This window comes from Elgaria multicarinata, chromosome 22 (assembly GCF_023053635.1).
Source record: "Elgaria multicarinata webbii isolate HBS135686 ecotype San Diego chromosome 22, rElgMul1.1.pri, whole genome shotgun sequence".
Lineage (NCBI taxonomy): Eukaryota > Metazoa > Chordata > Lepidosauria > Squamata > Anguidae > Elgaria > Elgaria multicarinata.
The window spans coordinates 9,099,729-9,119,954 of NC_086192.1; the positions used below are offsets into that span (position 1 = coordinate 9,099,729).

At 48.4% G+C, this 20,226-nt stretch overlaps 1 protein-coding gene across 5 annotated transcripts in view; it reads left to right on the top strand.

Moving 5' to 3' along the window:
- The window catches only part of BCAS3 (BCAS3 microtubule associated cell migration factor), a 538,487-nt gene that overhangs the window by 129,600 nt on the left and 388,661 nt on the right, over positions 1-20,226 (top strand). For all 5 annotated transcript variants that reach the window (XM_063146608.1, XM_063146612.1, XM_063146611.1 and 2 more), the window contains one exon: positions 16,122-16,255. In XM_063146608.1, coding sequence (XP_063002678.1) covers positions 16,122-16,255 — 134 coding nt within the window. The remainder of the gene's footprint in view (positions 1-16,121; positions 16,256-20,226) is intronic.

The window sequence follows — 20,226 nt, forward strand, 5'->3', positions numbered from 1 at the left end:
GTTTACTTAGAAACAAGGCACATTGAATTTATTTGGTCTTCTTCCCAGGTAAATATGTTTATACATACTTAAACATACACCATTACAATTAAAACAAAACAACATACTATATAAATGTGGAATAACATCGATATCATATCTATATAACATAATCTTTATGCATTGAGCATCTTTATGCATATTATGCATCTTTATGCATATTCCTGCATTGAGCAGGGGGTTGGACTCGATGGCCTTGTAGGCCCCTTCCAACTCTGCTATTCTATGATTCTATGATTCTGTGATAATCAAACTTAACATACAAGTGCACCCCCCACCTCGGGATCTCATTCGTGATTCCAAAATCTCATACTTTCTTCCGCTGGCGGTTTCCCACTTCCCTTAGAAAACACAAATATTAGGAACTGTTTCCAAATTCCTTCAAAATCATTTGTTTTAGCTATACCTCTTCTCCATTTAATATTACAAGTCAATTTATCATTAATAGCTATATCCCATACTTCTTTATAACATTCTTCAATACAATATTCCCCTTGAATCTTCCAGTTCCTAGCTACAATCAATCTTGCTGCAGTCAGCAAATTCGTTATCAATTCCTTAGTTTCTTTTTTACTTTTTAAATCTTCATTTCGCCTCTCTAAAACGGCTCAAGCTGAGTCCTGGCACTGTAGGAAAGCCGGATGAGAACAGAGCGAGAGGTTTCTCGCCGGGCCTGACCTAAAGTTCGAGTCCAGCGTCCTGTCTGCAGCGCGTGACGCCATAACCACATCCCCTCCCTCAGCATCCAGGAATTAAAGGTATCCTACTGCTAATCAAGGAGGCCTCATATCCATCAGTAGACCTGTCTTCATTAATACGTTTAATCCCTTTAAAATATGTATTTTACCCTGATTATTCCAGCAGTCAACATGAACGCAGTCAAGAGCATCTACTCCCAAAGAGCCGATGCTTTTGACAGTATAACAGAGAGTTTCATTGTAATTTCTTGGCACCTCCGCTGTAGAAGTAGCAGTTGTAGTAGAATGATTACTATTTCCAGTGGCAGAAGCAATATTTCAGCTTTCAATTTTTAATGCCAAAGCTTAACCCGGAGCTATAAATGTTACGGTTTGAGTTAAACATTAGTGCAGCGGTAGATAAACAAAAGTTCTGTATTGCCACTAGCGCTGCTCTCGTGGTTTCCTTTGCTTAGCAGCATTGGTGTGAGTTTAATCTCCTGGTTTGATTCTTCGGGTAGAAACTAGCAGTTTTTGTCATCTCGAACTGTTCCCCACGCTTTTTATTCATGCTAAGATTGCATAAAATACCCCCCCCCCCTCTCTAGGCCTTGCTTAGCACCAGGAGGTTGCTGCAGCCTCCTCTGTTCCTGGCTTAGGCCACAGCTAGACCTAAGGTTTATCCTGGAATCATCCAGGGTTTGCCCCTGCCTGAGCACTGGATCCCCTGTGTGTCACCTAGGTGAACAGGTTTGACCCTCTGTGGGAGAACCTTTTAAGTATTTGAAGAGTGCTCTCATGTCTCCCCTCAATCTTCTCTTCTCCAGGCTAAACAGGCCCAGTTCTTTCAGTTTCTCTTTATAGGGCTTTGTTTCCAGACCCCTAATCATCCTGGTTGCCCTCCTCTGAACACGCTCTGGCTTGACTGCATCCTTCTTGAATTGTAGAACCCAGAACTTGTGGTCCTTGGCCTGCGATTCCCGTCGGTCCAGCCAGCATCACCAACGGGGGAGCCAGATGGGTGTTACGGGGCCAAAACAACCAGCCCACTTTGACCTAATCGATTTACGGCCCTCGCCACCCAGAGACACCATTTGCTTGGAATGGCTTCTTTGGCAGATAAGAAAAAATTGAGGGAGGGAGGGTCTTAATCCAAGCCAACGCGGCACGATGGCTTGATGGAACCTCCCGGTCCAGACAATGAATGGCTGTCAGGAGCAGCTGCACGTACACACAGACACTTTGAGGTTGACTGCGCTGACGTACACTTTCAAAAGACCATTAAGAGACCAGCAAGAGGCGTGGCTAATTGGCTTTTGATGCAGCAAAGCGCTACATTTCGGGCAAATGGGAAGGGGTCCGAGCAACTTCGAATCTGCCAGTGTCTGCCTACCCTTTGCCCACAAAATTAATTAATTAATTAATTAATCCGATAATCCACAAGATGTGCCCCATGCAAGAGGAACAAAATCCACACTTTCGGAGGCATTATCGAGGCTTCCCAACAACCTAACATGGTCTTTTCCCCCCCGCCTGCCCACTTACTCTGATAAATGGGAAAACACTTCTGCGGAGAAAATTCCAATTTAAACTTCTTTAACTATTAACCCAAGACCACCGTCGTATTTCAATATACCACATTTAACTAACCAGAGGAATTTCAGCTCTGTTAGAGGTGCAGTCAGGCATCCACAGGGGTACACAGTTTAATCTGTTTTACTGCAGGCCGAACGTTCATTTTCCCTGTTATTAATGGGTGGAAACACTCTCTGTGAGCCAAAGAGGGGATCGCTGTTTTAAAATTTAGACGTGTCACATTTCACAGCTCTCGGACGGCAGGAGTGACGCCTGTGGACAGGAAGATCAATTATTTACTAAATTACAACGGAGCAAAACAGATATTTATCGGACATCGGGCTTTTCGAAAAAGCGAACCAGATCTTCCAAGTGTATTTTAATGTCTCGGCTGAGCGTGTCTCTTTTCCTTTGCAATCAATCTTGAAGCACATGTGTGTTTTTCTGGAAGTTTCCATATCAGCCAGTCCCCAAGCCAACCAACCCCCCCCCCCCCAAAAAAAACCCCTGCTTTTTAAATGCCTCTAAGTAGCTGGCCTGGGCATTTGGCACGAGAGCTGCTGAAAGGGAAGACGGGAGATTGTGCCAGGCCTGAAACTCCCCCGTCACTTTCTGCCTCTTCATTTTAACCAGAGATTCCAAGAACTGGACCCGGGTCCTTCCGAGCATAAAGTCCCTTGCGCTACCAACACTGCTGCTCCCTCCAGATCAGTCTTGTCTTCTCTTACGGTGGCAGTAGCTCTCCACTAAAAGGATTAAGAATGTAGGCCTGCTTCTAGGGGCACTGTGGCGTCCCCAGCCTCTGCGACATCTCTTATTAAACCTCTCCTTCGCTGCCGCCACCCTATTCTTCATCTTCTAAAAGAATGAGGGAATAATAAACCTTTTGTGTGGGAGCGTGCATGTGTATTGTCCACCTGAAGTAACGCATATGGCCAGGCAGACGTGGTTGTTAAACAAAATAAGAAGACCAATTATTCATATAGAAAAAAGATATTAAAAGACACTTTTAAGATTGTTCTACTTTATCCACATACATCCCCCTCCCTCCACCTCCCAGGGAATACTAACCACCTCCCAATCCTATAACCCCACTTTCTTAATACTATCCTGAAACAAGCCTCTACTAAACCTCACTCACTCTCACTCTTTCCCTAACCCTGACTAACTCTTAACTAACTGCCCCCAAACTCCTTAACCGCCGCTCACTCCCCATTCTCTCTCTCTCTCTCCATTCAGATCAACCCACCAATCAGATGACACCATTCATACTGCTCACCATTTTAACTCCCCCCCTCCCACTTACCATTTCCTGAAAAAGAAAAGAATACGCCACAACAAATCCCAACCTGAGCCAAACACTTCAACATACACATCTAAACAATAACGTAAAATATGGTTTTGTCACAGGCCCGTCATTCGACGTCACTTCCCAGACACGCCCGACAGTAGCGACGTGGTAGGTTGGACGGCCCGTAAGGGCAGACGTTCCGAGATGGCTGGAAACGTTGCGCTAATGGGAGCCTTTCATTAAGTGATCGATTCCTCCCGGGCGCCCAAGCTGTTCTTTCGTGGCACGCGCCGCCCGCGTCCCGCCGCGCCGTTTGAACGTGCCTATTTTAAGGACACCTCTGTCAAGGTTCGAACACGCTGAACTCTTGACTCTGTGATGAAGCGGAACGGCTTTAGAGGTGTGGGGTAGCCTGTGCTTCTTTCCAAGAGGTAGTCGCTCAAAGCAAACCGCTAAACACACACACGCACACACACATACACACACACACACACCCTCCTGGAAGCTTGTACCCAAGGCGAAACGCCTTGCGTCTTGCTGACACGGTTCTCGTCAACTTCTATGCAATTAGGGAGGTGTTATAAATAGGATGTACCGGAGATGTTTGAGCTGTGTTGGTTTCCTATATATATATATATATTGTTGGTTCTTTCTTTCTCTCTCTCTCTCTCTCTCTCTCTCTTTCTCTTTTAACGGCAAGTACCCAACTGAGATTTCCTACCCTTTAATTTCGCCTTCCCGGGCTAACCAACTGACGCCTAGTTGAAAAGACTTATGTTACTACATGGCCACAGAAGCCGTCGTTCACCCGTCTCCATCCCATTTGCGTCCTGGAGCCTTCTCCTGCGTCTCATCAGCACGTCCAATCCCACCCTTTAGGGCCAACCTCATCTATCAAGGAGAAAAAAGGAGAGGAAGCTCTGAAGTAAACATACAGCAGTGCCTAAACTCCTAATCATTCACGGCTTCCGCTTCCAGGCCCTATAATTAGAAGTTCTTCTTTTTCCCTGTATTCCCAGCTGACGCAAATTCTTTTTGTGGCTTGGCACCTCGTTTAGGGCGTGGGTTTGAGTTTATGGCCAGGCCGGAGTCTGGTTTAGTCTTCTGATACTGCAGAAATAGCTCTTAAGCCACAATCTACATCTGTACCCGTTTTTCCCTTTTATGTAGATCTCCGTATTTCTCTTTCTCTCCCCCCCCCCGCACCGACTTAAATCCAACTGATTTTGTCCTGCACAGAAGAGCATCTGTAGCAAATAGGAAGTTGCAAATTAAAGCAAATGGATCAGTACACTGTAACCAACAGCGCGTACGTTTTTGTGGGAAAGGGTTTGTTGCCGTACGTTTTGCACGCGTGGTAGGGGCATGAATCCCTCCCAGATAGAATGTTTCCAACTCCTCTGTGGATCTGAGAAAAAGAGAAGACCTTATCAATTGAACTTCAGTTGAAAACCCTTTTGCAAACGCCGTCGGAACGCCTGTGCAGCAAAATCTGCTCGCTTCATAAATTCTCACCAGTTTATTACACACGTATGCAAGAATCTGAACTGGTTACAGATGTTATCTGCTAAATGGGGACGGATGCCAGTTTGAAAAGCAAGTCGGAAGGCCTGGGGAATGCATGCTTGATGATTATCCTCCGCATACACACACCCCTCCAGCCACGGCCTTGCCCACATGTGATAATTTGCTCCAAAAGTACATCGGGAAGTGTGTGTTGTGGATGGAGGCATGGTGTTCTCCAGATGTAGCACTGGATTAAGACATAGCGGGTAGGTGGCGGCATGAGCGGGGAAAGAGGATGAACTTTATCCCAGCGTAAAGCATCTCTTTGACCGATTTGCCATTCTCCACTGCCAGGGGTGTCTGGATTTGGTACTCTGGACAGGTTTAAGCTCAGGTCCAAATGAGTTGCAATGACGAATCCGTGGCTGCCCCCAGAAAGGTCAATTTGTCCACCTAGCCATCCCTCGGCCTTCATAACATCTAGGAAAACAGGTCGCATGGCAAGTTGTAATCATCATCATTATCATCATCATCATCATCATCATCCTTACCTGCCTCTCCCTCTGGATCGAGGCGGGGAGCAACATTAAATACAATAACACATAAAAGAGCATATAAAACCGATACAATATTAAAATAACCACCACAACATCTTAAAATTCTTAGTTTAAAATTCATCTGGGTAGGCCTGCTGGAAGAGACTGGCCTTTACGGCGGTCTTAAACTTAGAGAGAGCATTAAGCCGACGAATCTCCTCTGGCAGGCCATTCCCAGAAGAGAAGGCCCTCTGGGTAACAGTAGTCCCGCATTTCTCGGATCCCTGCTCCTCGTGGGCTGCCCACGGCAGGGAGACGTGGCATGTCGCGATATCACAACAAGGAGTTGTTTTGCTCGACATCCAGGCTTAATCTCCCCCAAGCAGGGATATTGCACTATGAAAACGGTCGATGGTCTGTGTCAGTGGGCCCCAACAGTTGTCAGTACACTTCAGTACCGCTATAAAGCAATAGTGTGGCTCCTGCCTCTTATATACCGCTTTCACAGTGCAATATCCTACTTGGGGTAGATTAGGCCCGAGAAGAAAAAGCTGAGGGGGCTTTGTCATTTCCCCACGGCAGTCATTCTTTAGCTGCCAGGTCTAGTTAGGCCTCCCGATTCATGGAAGACAAGGCTATCAATAGCTACTAGTCGTGATGGCTACTAGTCATTGTCTCCAGTATCCCTCTGTATACCAGTTGCTGGAGGAAATGAGTGAGGCTGCTGTTGCTGCTCATGTCCTGCTTATGGGCTTCCCACAGACAGCTCGTTGGCCACTGTGTGAGCAGAACGCTAGGCTTGATGGACCTTTGGTCTGATCCAGCAGGGCTCTTCTGATGTTCTTATGATTAAGTGCCTCATCCATGGTGGTGAACCATCCAAGAGTGAACCCTGTTGAGCTGATGCATCTGTTTCACTTCAAACTGGTGGTGGTGGCGGTAGGGAGGCCATTTGAATGGATCCCTCCTCACAATTGTCTGTGGACCTGGCCAACCAGCACGTCAAGGGAAAGACAAGCCCACAACCGTCTTCCTTAGGTTGATCGCAAACCCTTCTGGGGCAGGGATGCGCGTGTTTGGTCAACTTGCCATGGTCAGCCCTGAGTCCGTGAGATCACGTGGGCCATCATTTTCAGCAGGTCCAGAACGGGGCGTTTTACTCCGACCCTTTACAGTCTTGCAGCATTTGCTAGTTTGTTTCTAAGCCCAGCTGAAGGCTCCGGGCACTTTAATTTTTCGAAGCCCTTAATGGCCTGGGCCCAGGGGAAGAGTTGGAACTGAGTGGTAGAGGGAATCTTCTACATGGGAGGTGGGCCACTTCGGATGCTTTGACCTACGCCTCCCAGCAGCCCTAGTCAGCAGACCCAACAGTGAGGGATCATGGGAACTGTAGGCTAAAACATCTGGAGGGCCAGGTGTCGCCCACCCTTGCTTTACATGCAAGAGGTTCCATCCCTCTGAACTTCTTCAGCTAAGTCTGCAAAAGACTTCTCTCTGAAACCCTTCAGCTGCTTGCCAGCCTTGCCCAAGTTGGTGCGCTCCAGATGTTTTGGACTACAACCCCCATCATCCATGGCCAGCATGGAATAGCCTCTTTAGGGATGCATATCTAGTCCTATCCTGACCGGCCTCTCAGTCGGGGGCAAAGGCATTGTTACTCGTTCTTTTACCCAAGTTGTGCTTCTTTTATCACGATTGAAATTGCAGCTGTTGTGCTTGGTTTACTTCTTTTCTTTTCAACCTTTCCCAACCCCCTTCTTTTTCCGTACATTGCGATTTATCGGCGTCCTGTTTCATGGGCCGCACTCGGCCTCGGAAGGTGGCATAGAAATGGTTGGCGGCGGTAACGAATAAAGAGCTACTCCGACGAGTCCCTGTGTTTTTAGAAGCGTTAAAGCGATGTCGTTCTGTTGCGTGCTCATTCTGTTGCGCCCGCTCTCTCAAATTCGGTGGAGGCGTTCCTAAATAGCACACAGGGCTTTTTTGCTGTTTGGGCACCAAAGCATGAAACTCAAGTAGTTGAAACTCAGAAGCGGGAAACTGGAACGCCTCCATGAGAAGTAACGAGAGCTGAAAAACTGCGTATTAAAAGAGAAACATGCACGCGCATGTGTGTGAAGTGAGGAGAGCGTTCCAAAACCTCAGCAGTTTATCCTTTTCAATAACAATACCGTATTTCTTCAATTCTAAGACGCACTTCCCCCCCCCCCATATAAACATCTCTAAAAACGGGGTGCGTCTTAGAATCGCGGGTGTGTCTTAGGGTTTTTTTTCCTGTTGGTGGTACTGAAATCAGTGTGCGTCTTACAAATCGATGGCGTCTTACAATCGAATTAATACGGTATGTATATATCGGCTTTCTCCCAGCCCTGCCGCTCTCCAGGTGGGTTGGACTACAATGTCTGGGGATGATGGGGGTTGTGGTCTGACACAGCTGGTGGGGGGACCATGTTTGGGGATATATATTTGCTCATGTATTGTGTTTCTAGGCCGGCCAAGAGCCAAAGGCTCTTTAGGTGGTTCGCAGCGTGATAAAACATAATTTAAAACATTTAACGTTCAAGAATGTGAAACAGATTAAAAACAAATTCAAATGATTAACAACGAAACTAGCAAGACCCGATAAACTAAAACCCGCCATCATATGCTGTCAAATGCCTGGGAGAGGAGGAAAGTCGTACTGAACGTGGCATCAAAAAGATGGCAGTACTGCTGTCGGATGGACCTCATTGTGGAGAGCATTCTTCCCAGAGAATTCCCTAGTTGGTGGGGGCACCACCAAGAAGGCCATCTCCCTTTATTTATTTATTTATTTATTTATTACATTTTTATACCGCCCAATAGCCGAAGCTCTCCCTTGTGGCCGTCCTCTGAACCTTCCTTGGAGGACGGCCTCCTGTGCATATATAATGCTCCCAAGGATCATGAAAGGGTTTCCTTGGCTGCACTGCAGCCTGGCAGGAGCCGTCGGTCAAACGCAGCAAGGATTTAAAAGAAAGGCTCTCTCTTTGCCTCTTGGAATCACAGAATCATAGAATAGTAAAGTTAGAAGGGGCCTCTAAGGCCAGGGAGTCCTCAATGCAGGAATCCACCTTAAAGCATCCCTGACAGAGGGTTGTCCAGCTGCCTCTTGAAGGCCTCTAGTGTGGGAGAGCCCACAACCTCCCTAGGCAACTGGTTCCATTGTCGTACTGCTCTAACCGTCAGGAAGTTTTTCCTGCTGTCCAGCCGGACTCTGGCTTCCTGTCACTTGAGCCCGTTATTCCGTGTCCTGCACTCTGGGAAGACCGAGAAGAGATCCTGGCCCTCCTCTGTGGGACCACCTTTCAAGTCCTTGTAGAGTGCTGTCGTGTCTCGGCGGCGCACGTGGCGCAGAGCTGCAAGCCTGCGAATGGCTCACTTTGCACCGACCTCGCCGACTGGCCGGCGGCTTCCGGTAGGCCCACTTAGATCCCTCGCTCTTGGCTACGCTGGCTAAGGTAACTCCCAGCATCCGGAGGGCCGCACGTTCCCCATCCCTGTAAGATATCAGCAGGAAGGGGCAGAGTGATGGAAAGGGCGTTGTCTCTGCTTAGAAGCTGGAGCGGGTTCAGAGGAGGGCGACGAGGATGATCAGGGGTCTGGAAACAAAGCCCTAGGAAGAGAGACTGAAAGAACTGGGCATGTTGAGCCTGGAGAAGAGAAGATTGAGGGGAGACTTGATAGCACTATTCAAATACTTGAAAGGTTGTCACACAGAGGAGGGCCAGGATCTCTTCTCGATCCTCCCAGAGTGCAGGACATGGAATAAGAGGCTCAAGTTACAGGAAGCCAGATTCCAGCTGGACATCAGGAAAAACTTCCAGACTGTTAGAGCAGTGCGACAATGGAACCAGTTGCCTGGTGAGGTTGTGGCCTCTCCCACACTAGAGGCCTTCAAGAGGCAGCTTGACAACCCTCTGTCAGGAATGCTTTAGGGTGGATTCCTGCATTGAGGAGGGGGTTGGACTTGATGGCCTTAGAGGCCCCTTCCAACTCTGCTATTCTATGATTCTATGATTTTTCTACGAGCTTCACCCGCCTGTTCCTCAGGTTCCACCCCAAGCCTCCAATCCCCACCTCCTCAGGGCCTGAGCGCACGCGAGGCGGCTCCTGGTTTGAATTTGGGCCAATCGCGGCCGTGTTCTGGAAGCATCCCCTAGGGAGTGGTCCTTATCCGCCTGCAGCCCTGCCTTGGGTCATGGCCAAGGTTAGGGCAAGTCCTCACTTGATGAAAAAGCCTCTTCTTCGAAAGCGGCAACACACAGCAGACTCCCGCGTTAGCCAGGCGAGGGGCCAGATCGGATGCCATCCATCTTTCGGCTGGAAAGAGGACTTCGCTTCCTCCCACCACTGCCGTATCACCGTCCATCTCTTTTACTCTTTCAGCAAGCAAAGCGATGACTGTTAAAACCATTAAAAACAAAAACAAAAAAAAGGCAAAGGGAAGAAACATTTGTGTGTAGGACTGTGCCATATGGATCGAATTATAATCCCAGATCTCCAAGCCCGTTTGGCTTCCTCAAAACAGGGCGGCGTTGCACGTCTCGTACAAACGGCATCCAGATAGTATGCTTCTTCAAAGGGAAGCTGAAAGTGAGAGGTCGTGAATCAGAGGTGAGGTTGTGGGTAACTTCCTAAGTAAGAAGAGAGCTGAAAAGACGAGGCTAGAACCCTTCTCACTGACTTGCTAGTTTTCCTTGAGCAGTGAATTATCCAGAAGAAGATTGGATTTTGCGATCAGTGACCTGGATCCTGAGACACCACTATTCAGGGAAGGACTGTACCATGTGTGTGATTTTCTGGATGTGTAGATCATCAGTGTGATGTGGCTGCAAAAACAGCAAATGCAATTTGCGGATGCAAGCATAAAAATATAGTTTCTAAATTGCGTGAGGCACTGGTTCCCCTCTATTCAGCACTGGTTAGGCCTCATCTTGAGTCCTGAGTCCAGTTCTGAGCACCGCACTTCAAGAAAGATGCAGGCAAGATGGAGGGGGTTCAAAGGAGGGCAATGAGGATGATCAGGGGTCTGGAAACAAAGCCCTAGGAGGAGAGACAGAAAGAACTGGGCATGTTTAGCCTGGAGAAGAGAAGGCTGAAGGGAGACATGATAGCACTCTTCAAATATTTGAAAGGTTGTCACCCAGAAGAAGGCCAGGATCTCTTCGCGACCATCCCAGCGTGCAGGACATGGAATAAGAGGCTCATGTTACAGGAAGCCAGATTCCAGCTGGACATCAGGAAAAACTTCCTGACTGTTAGAGCAGTATGACAATGGAACCCATGACCTAGGGAGGTTGTGGGCTTTCCCACACTGGAGACCTTCAAGAGGCAGCTGGACAACCATCTGTCTTGTATGCTGTATGGTGGATTCCTGCATTGAGCAGGGGGCTGGACTTGATGGCCTTAGAGGCTCCGTCCAACTCTACGATTCTGTGATCTCTCCGACCTGGTTCACGCATGTATGTAGCCAGAAGTGAAACAGAAAGAGGCTCAGCAGTGGCAGGAAGAATGCAACAGGCAGAGCCATGGGGGGGCTCAGCTATAATTTTTGGACAAGAGGGACAATTGCGTCTCCTCCTAGCATTCCATGTGAGGAAGAGAGAGAGGGAACAGGAGAAAGCATTTTGGGAATTGGCTAAATGCATATAGATAACATGGCAGCCAAGGCCCAGTATTGGGCAAAAATAAATATAACAACAACAACAACAACATTGTCAACATTAGGAACATCAGAAGAGCCCTGCTGGATCAGACCAAGGGTCTATCTACTCCAGCTCTTTGTTCACACAGTGGCCATACAGCTGTTGACCAGGAATCCACAAGCAGGACATGGGTGCAACAGCACCCTCCCGCCCATATTCCCCAGCAACTGGTGCACATAGGCTTACCGTTTCTGATCCTGGGCGTTGCGCTTAGCCGTCAGGACTAGAAGCCATGGATGGCCTTCTCCTCCAGGAATTTATCTCAACCCCCTTCGAAAGCCACCCAAATTGGAGGCCATCACCACACCTCGTGGAAGTGAATCCCATAGTTTGACGTGATCTCCCATCACACACTTCCCGATAGAGCAGTCGAATGTCCCCAAATTGTCTGGCCTGTGCAGCAGCCCCCCGCCCCGCCCCCCCCCGCCCCCAAACCTGTTTTACTCGACTTTTTACGGGATGTATTTTGGATAGGTTGTCTTTCATCTCGCTCAGGTTGGAGTTGAGGTTGTCGCCATATGGATGTGATTTCTCCTCCTCCTCCTCCTCCTTTTTCTTTAATTGAGGGACCTACATATGTTCCTAGTGGGTGGCTTTCCGACACGGCAATAGCGGCGAGAGGGTGCAGTTTTGAACGCGTTGCCAAAATCAGCGTGAAGCTCTTTGCGAATGGAAAGGGATTCTCTGACAAACTTCCTGTGGTTCACCAAAAAAGAAAAAAGAAAAAACCCAACAACTCTCCAACTTGGCAGATCCACCAGATCCTGGCAGTTCAGAAGGAACATTCAACATGGGCTGGTGCGTGTCTTGCGTCTGCGTTAGGTGAAGCGATGCAATTTCCAAGGCGGCCTTTGACAAGATTTCTACCTTGAGATCACTCTTTCCATGTTGCGGAATCCCTGGACCTTGCAGAGGATTCTGGGACGTATCCTGGGGCGCAGCTGGGATCTTTACTGTGGCTTTGCATGAGTCAACAGTGTACCCCACCCCAAACACCAACCTTGGGATTCTCCCTCTCTCCCCTCCCCTCCTCCCCCGGTACGATCCTTTTAGGCTTGGAAGGTGACATAAGGATCAAGACTCGGAGAATTGAGCTTGCTGTGACCATATATGGTACCTGGTGGGCCCAGATGACCTGAGCAGCTGCATTATGGAGAAATGGCAAGGCTGTTGCTCTCTCTGATAGAGCTCGTGCATAAGGCAAATCTCCTCACTTGGAAGTTTAGACACTTCTCTATTATTATTATTTATTTATTTATTTATTTATTTATTTATTTATATAGCACCATCAATGTACATGGTGCTGTACAGCGTAAAACAGTAAATAGCGAGACCCTGCCGCATAGGCTTACATTCTAATAAAACCATGATAAAACAATAAGGAGGGGAAGAGAAAGCAAACAGGCACAGGGTAGGGTAAACAGGCCCTGGGTAGGGTAAAACTAACAGTATAAAGTCAGAACAAGATCAAGTTCTCTCTCTCTCTCTTTATTATTTATTTATTTATTTAGCATATTGATATACCGCTCCCCATTGAAAAATTTCGGAGCGGAGTACAAGGTAAAATGAAAATAAAAACAGAATAAAAACAGTTAAAACAAAATTTAAAAGAAGCAATAACAGTAATCCAAGGCTGCATGTTAGAGAAAGATGTTTTCAGGAGGCGCCGAAAGGAGTACAAGGTTGGCGCCTGCCTGACCTCCAGAGGCAGGGAGTTCCACAGGAGAGGAGCCACCACGCTGAAGGCTCTTCCCCTGGTGGATTCCAATCGGAGGATGGATCTATGTGGAACCACCAGGAGCAGGCCCTCGGATGACCTCAGTGACCGGACAGGTTGGTAAGGGAGAAGGCGCTCTCTCAGGTATCCTGGTCCCAAGTTGTTTAGGGCTTTGTACACAAGTACAAGAACCTTCAACCTGGCCCGGTAGCGAATAGGCAGCCAGTGCAGTTCCCTCAACAAAGGAGTTCCATGCCGGAAAGGGGCAGCTCCAGACAACAGCCGAGCTGCAGCGTTCTGCACTAGCTCCAGCTTCCGGAGCAGCTTCAAGGGCAGCCCCACATACAGCGTGTTGCAGTAATCCAATCTTGAGGTTACCAATGCCTGTACCACCGTGGTCAAGCTATCCCTGTCCAGGAGGGGCCGTAGTTGGCGAACCAACCGAAGATGGTAAAAGGCACTCCGAGCCGTGGCGGCCACTTGAGCCTCCAACGACAGAAATGGGTCTAAGAGTACCCCCAAACTACGAACCTGTTCTTTCAGAGGCAGAGCAACCCCATCCAGAACAGGCAATGAGCCTGTCTCCCGGACTCGGGAACCACTCGCCCACAGGGCTTCCATCTTGCCAGGATTCAGTCTCAGTTTATTGGCCCTCGTCCAGCCCATTACTGAGTCTAGACACTGGTCCGGGACCTGCACAGCCTCACCTGATTCAGTTGTCACAGGGAGATAGAGCTGCGTGTCATCAGCGTATTGATGGCATTTTGCTCCAAATCCCCTAATGACCGCTCCCAACGGCTTCATATAGATGTTAAATAACATTGGGGACAAGATGGTGCCCTGCGGCACTCCATAGCTCAATTGCCAGGAGGCCGAGGACTGGTCACCCAATGCTACTCTCTGAAAATGACCCCGTAGGTAGGACCGGAACCACTGTAACACAGTGCCTCCGATGCCCATCCCACGGAGTCGATCCAGGAGGATACCATGGTCGATGGTATCAAAAGCCGCCGAGTTTTGGTAATGCTGCAAGAAAATAAGGAGATGTCAGAACTTTGGTGCTGGGCACTCCATCCCTGCTGTCTTTTGTGTGTGTGTGTGAAGTAAGCTCCTAGTCCCCTTGGCGTCAAAAAGATACATTCTGAAAGTGTGTGAGCACTACCTACAGAAATGGAAGCCGGAAAGCTGGCGGAATAAGAAATCCAGCAGTGTGTGTGTGTGTGTGTTTGAGGGTATGGGGGGGGGGGGTCATTCACCTGCACGAGCCCCTTGCTGGTGCTGCTAAATGGTACAGAATGAATTATGCAAGCTACTTAAATTCGCAGAATAACTTACTGGCAGTAAGAAAGCTTACGGAAATGTTGCCTATTTGCATAACGTACACGAGATCCCTCCCCTTCCCCCCCCCCCCCGGTGCCGCGTTGGATTAGTTTTATTTTAGTGGAGTACCTGTGTTGCACCACAGTCTCCAAAATATATTCTGTTGTGGAGGGGAACCATCGCTTAGGGCAAGTTTGTGCGTTGACGGGTCTGCCAAACCCTGCTGAAATCCGGAAGGCTTCCACGCTGCGGAGGCATTCATCTGGGCTGCGAAAGCAGTCCCACGGCTCCTGAGGTTGGCTGCAGCACACTTAACACCCGAGAACGGTTTTTGCAGGGGAGGGGCGCAGCGGAGGAGGAGGAGGAGGAGGAGGCGGAAGAGAAAATTGTGATTCTTTGGCTTGGTTGGAGGAGAAGGGGAGCCTGCGAATGCCAAAGTCAAACAATTTAAGAATGGTTTTCTCGGGCAAAGCCAATAGCAATTTTGTGCCTTCCAAAAGTCGCCGGCAACTCGCCTACCCTCTGCCCAGTAATTATGTTGAGTTTGGAGGAGACTTACACGCACCCGGAGGGAGCAACGAAAAGACTAATCGCAGCCCTTGGCTTCGGCGCGAAGCCTGACACGCCTCGAGCAGATCAATCATCCCGAGTGCTGCTTTCTTTCGCAGCGTTCACATTTTGCCCTGGAATGTCGGAAACGCCCGACGGAAGCCCACCTCTCACGTGCGTGCTGGAACTTTGCACGGCACATACTCCTCTGTGCAATTTTGGATGGAGCTTAGAAATCGGCACACACACAAACACACAGGCACACGGAATTAATTGGGCCTGCAAGCTCTAGTAGGTTCTTCGGGCTGCAGGCCTATGCACTCCTCTCATTCGTGAGACCCATTCAACACGGTGGGGCTTTCTCCCACTATGCATAGGATTTTACAGGTTTTCAGCTAAAGCAGAGGTGTCAAACCTCTTTCACCCTCAAGGGCTGAACTCAGTTTCACAGAAGCTCTGCATCCCAGTGATGGGCGGGGCTCAAACCAAAAGGGGCGGGGCCAAATATTATTTATATTTATTTATTGTAGCACTTTTATCCCATCCTTTAGTCAAAAAGGCTCTCAAAATACCCCGAACACCAGCATAGTATATCTTAAAGCTCTTAGTGCCGGTAACTCAGCGGTTTTAGAATAGGGAAAAAAGTGCCTTGAAGCTGAGAAACCGCCAAATGATAGGGGCGGGGCCAGGGGAAGGGGTGGGGCCAGGGGAAGGGGTGGGGCCAGGGGAAAAGGCGGGGCTTTCTTGAGAACCCAGAAGGGCCGGATTGCACACCAGGCGCGATGAATGTGGACCACATCCCTGAGCTTCAACACCCCTGAGCTAAGGTGTTAGTTGAATAAGCGTATATCCTCTGGCATTTCGCATGAAGATAATAACGGCATGCATGAAACTCCTCCATTCCCCTCTAAGACGATTGTTTACGTCCCGTTATTCCCTGCCAGTGGAAAATTCTACTGAACGGACGTACAATAAAAGTGTGCAGAAAGAACCTTAAGCACATTCTTTAAATGCATAGAATAGACACCTTGGCTGTAAGCTGCTTCCTCGGGTATTGGATCAGATCAGAACCAAACGGATTTTATTTCTTCAGACCACAAGGCATAACCAAGCTGGCGTCAGTGAATCTCCGCCGCGTCTCTGCCCTCCTCCTCAACGCCCCATTTGTTTCCGTTTTTTTTCCAGGTATGCTCCTGGTCACGGCAGACACGCCGGGCCACGACTTCCACGTCTTCCAAATCCTGACCCACCCCTGGTCGTCTTCGCAAAGCGCCGTCCATCACTTGTACACGTTACACCGCGGGGAGACGGAAGCCAAAGTAAGTTGCGCAAGAAACCACGAGGCTTTTATCTGACTTGGCAATTGGGGGAATCAACGTGGGTGTCCTTGGAAATTGCTTGTCTTGCACTCATGTCAGAGGAAGGCCACTTAAGTCGGATTTGTGTGTTTTCCTAACAGGATTGTGTGTGTGTGTGTGTGTGTTTTAGTGCAGCGATAAAATATGGCCGTGCTCGCTCCTACATCGAGGAACCAGTTGTTCGCAAAATATTTTTGAGCTTCGTGGCCCTCCACGTGACTGAAACATTAAGACAGCGGAGTGGAGCAGCAACGTGGTCAGCGTGAAATAATGATGACACTTTCCTTTTTTTTTCCCCAGCTGACAAAAATGTTTCTCAGAGTGTTTCTATAGTAAAACGATTATGGTGGAAGTAGATCTTAAGAACATAAGAAGAATTTATTTATTTATTTATTTATTCATTACATTTCTATACCGCCCAATAGCCGGAGCTCTCTGGGCGGTTCCCAGAAATTAAAAACATTCAAAGTATAAAACAACATAATATAAAATTCAATATAAAATGCAATATAAAAGCTCAACCAGATCAAAACAGCAGCAATGCAAAATTACAAATTTAAAACACCAAGTTAAAATTTATTTATAGGCTGTTAAAATGCTGGGAGAATAAAAAGGTCTTCACCTGGCGTCTAAAAGCATATAGTGTAGGTGCCAGGCGAACCTCCTTAGGGAGCTCATTCCACAGCCGGGGTGCCACAGCAGAGAAGGCCCTGCTCCTGGTAGCCACCTGCCTCACTTCCTTTGGCAGGGGCTCGCGGAGAAGGACCCCTGAGGATGACCTTAGGGTATGGGCAGGTACATACGGGAGGAGGCATTCCTTCAGATAGCCGTTTAGGGCTTTAAATGTTAATACCAGCACTTTGAATCGGGCCCAGACCTGGACTGGCAGCCAATGAAGCTGGAAAAGGACTGGCGTAATGTGGTCTCGTCGGCCAGTCCCTATTAGTAAACGGGCTGCCCTGTTTTGCACCAGTTGAAGTTTCCGGACCGTTTTCAAAGGCAGCCCCACGTATAACGCATTGCAGTAATCCAAACGAGAGGTTATCAGAGCATGGATCACTGTAGCTAGGCTATCTCTGTCCAGATAAGGGTGCAGCTGGTATATCAGCCTAAGCTGATAAAAGGTGCTCTTTGCCACTGAGTTCACCTGTGCCTCAAGTGACAGTTCTGGATCCAAGAGCACCCCCAAACTACGGACCTGATCCTTTAGGGGGAGTGCAACCCCGTCCAGGACAGACCGAAGATCCATCCAGACCAGCCTTCTGTGGCAAACCCATAAGCAGGACACGAGTACAACAACACCCTCTTGCCCATGTTCCACAGCAACTGGTGTCCGTAGGCATACTGCCTTTGATACTGGAGGGAGCACATAGCACATACATTGCAGAGTAGCCTATTGCCATCTAGGCAAAGCTGAGCACATTTAAAACGCCCAAGGTAAAGCCTCCCTTATATATTAATTACAGATTTATTTACACTCTTCGGTCTAAAAAGGCTCCCAGAGCGGCTTACAGAAATTAATAAATGAGATTGTCCCTGCTCTTAGGTTTACAATCGAAAAGGCACGGCACAAAAGGAAAAAGGCATTGGGAGAGCAGAGGAAAAAGAAAGAAAGCAGGGACTCTGGAACCAGTTCTTTGTTTTCAAAGTTCTCATAGGTGTCCTTTCTGGCAGGGAAGGTCAAAACAAGCTCCCTGCAACTGTTCCTTCTCTGGATAATGTAGTGCTGGTTATGACCTATAAAGCTCTATATGGTTCGGGTCCAGGTTATCTGAAAGACCGTCTTCTCCCTTATGAGCCTGCCCGTGCTTTGAGATCTTCTGGAGAAGCCCTTCTTTCAGTCCCACCATCTTCACAGGCGCGCCTGGTGGGAACATGGGAGAGGGCCTTCTCGGTGGCTGCTCCGGTGCTCTGGAACTCTTTTCCCTGGCTCCCTCCTTGATGGGCTTTCGGAAGCAGGCGAAAACTGTTTTGTTCCAGCAGGCCTTCAGCGAATAATCCAGCCCTCCATCTATGTTAATGTCTTATAATTTTGTTGTGTATTTTTTAATTGGTTATGGTTTTGTTTCCCTCCCCCCCCATGTATATTTTAAACTTTGTAAGGCCGCCTTGAGGCCCAGCATTGGGCAAAAGGCAGGATACTACTACTACTACTACTACTAATAATAATAATGATGATGATGATGATGATGTATGGAGCCAGGTTCCCACACCCTTGCTCCACCCTAACCCTCCCCTCCCATCAATCTGGTTCAGTGCCATTATTTCACCTGACTGCTGCAGTCTTCTTTTGACGTGGTTAATCCTGACCAATCAGGGCTCTCATAATGATTAGGAGGATGTCACCGAGGGCAAGAGAAGTCAACTCAGGGTGACTGAGAGCCAGAGACGGCAATCCAAGCGAGCGGTTGAGTATTTTCATAAGCGGTGCTGAAAAATCGTTCAAGGAAAGGGAAGCGTGTTTGAGGGTGTTCGCAAAAAGCTGTGGCTCGTTTTGGCTCGGCTCTTAATTTATTTAAATATATGCCATTTTAAGTTGGCTCAGAGGCCGCAGTTAAGAGTGAACTTTGAAACAATCAAGACGCAAACAAAGAAGATAAATAAATAAATCCGGAGCCGTTTTAAAACCAGCCGAGTTGGCACCCCGGTTGGCGAGAGGCACCGCGTGGCTTTCACAGACCCCCGGGCCTCTTGAAGATGTCTGGCGAGGGTGCCAAATTGGCGGTTGAGATTGCCAAGGGTATCCTATCATTTTGAAAGTTTATGTAATTGCACGTATGTGTTTTTAGCCTTCTGCGTGTAACAAAGTACATCGGCCGCGAGGAAAACAGCGTCTCGGCAAGGCCTCTGTTCTGAAAAAAAAACAAAAACCCAAAACTCCCAACACGCTCGTGTAAATTGCTCTGTGACCTACAAGGATTTCTGAGGGCGTGTGTTCAATCTGCAGCCCGTAATTCTCAGCGCCGGGTGTCTCAAGGTTTCCACTGAAAGATCGGCGTATTTACTTGCGACGGGATTTTATACACACACACACACCCACACCCAGAGGCGGACACACGCACCGCACACACGGACAAGGCTCGCTAACGCGTGCTTTGGCAGCCGTGTGCAGCTGCTGAGCCGAGTTCATGTTGGACGTGGACGCTTCTTTTTTATTTATCCTCCATCCTAACTAAGGCTGGGTCTAATGTCCCCCTTCCCTTTTGCAAGACACCCCCTGTGAAAGAGCTGGAGGGGGGGAGGATATTCTGCAATTTTCCTCGGGGAGGACCAGTTCTTTCGAGATCAAGTGGTTGAGGGTTTCCTTCCTTTTTTTGTTGTTAACAGAAAAAGAAAATGTTGCTGTGTTTTTTTGTTTTATCTTAAGGAGTAGATGTCTGAGTCCCCCGTCCCCCTTATTCTTAAAGGGGGGGGGGGAAAGTGTCTGCTCTAATCAGTAGCTTGGCTGTCCCTTAGCAGCCCAACGGTATTCCCTCTGATATTTGGGACAGAATGCCCAAGGGAAATGACACTACGTCTTCATGCCTATTCGCTACCGGGCCAGGTTTAAGGTTCTTGTACTTGTGTACAAAGCCCTAAACAACTTGGGACCAGGATACCTGAGAGAGAGAGAGAGAGAGAGAGAGCGCCTTATCTTCCCCTCTGGAGCTGGGGTGTGTGGAACTACTTTAAAATGTGGGTGGGGGAGTGGGGGAGATTGCAGGCCTTTTGGTTTACTCCCACTTAACCCTGGCCTGGAACCCCAGGACCCACAAAGGGGAGCCAGGCATGTGCCGGGGTGTCAAATTCACCAAAGCCGGGAAGGCCTTCCTGCTGGGGCAAAATCCCCATCCAAACTGTGACCCTGTCAGAGCCCTTCCTGTCTATAAGAGGACTCAACAGCCCGCCTGAGTGAAACCACTTCACTGCCCAGGAAGATTCCATCTCCATCT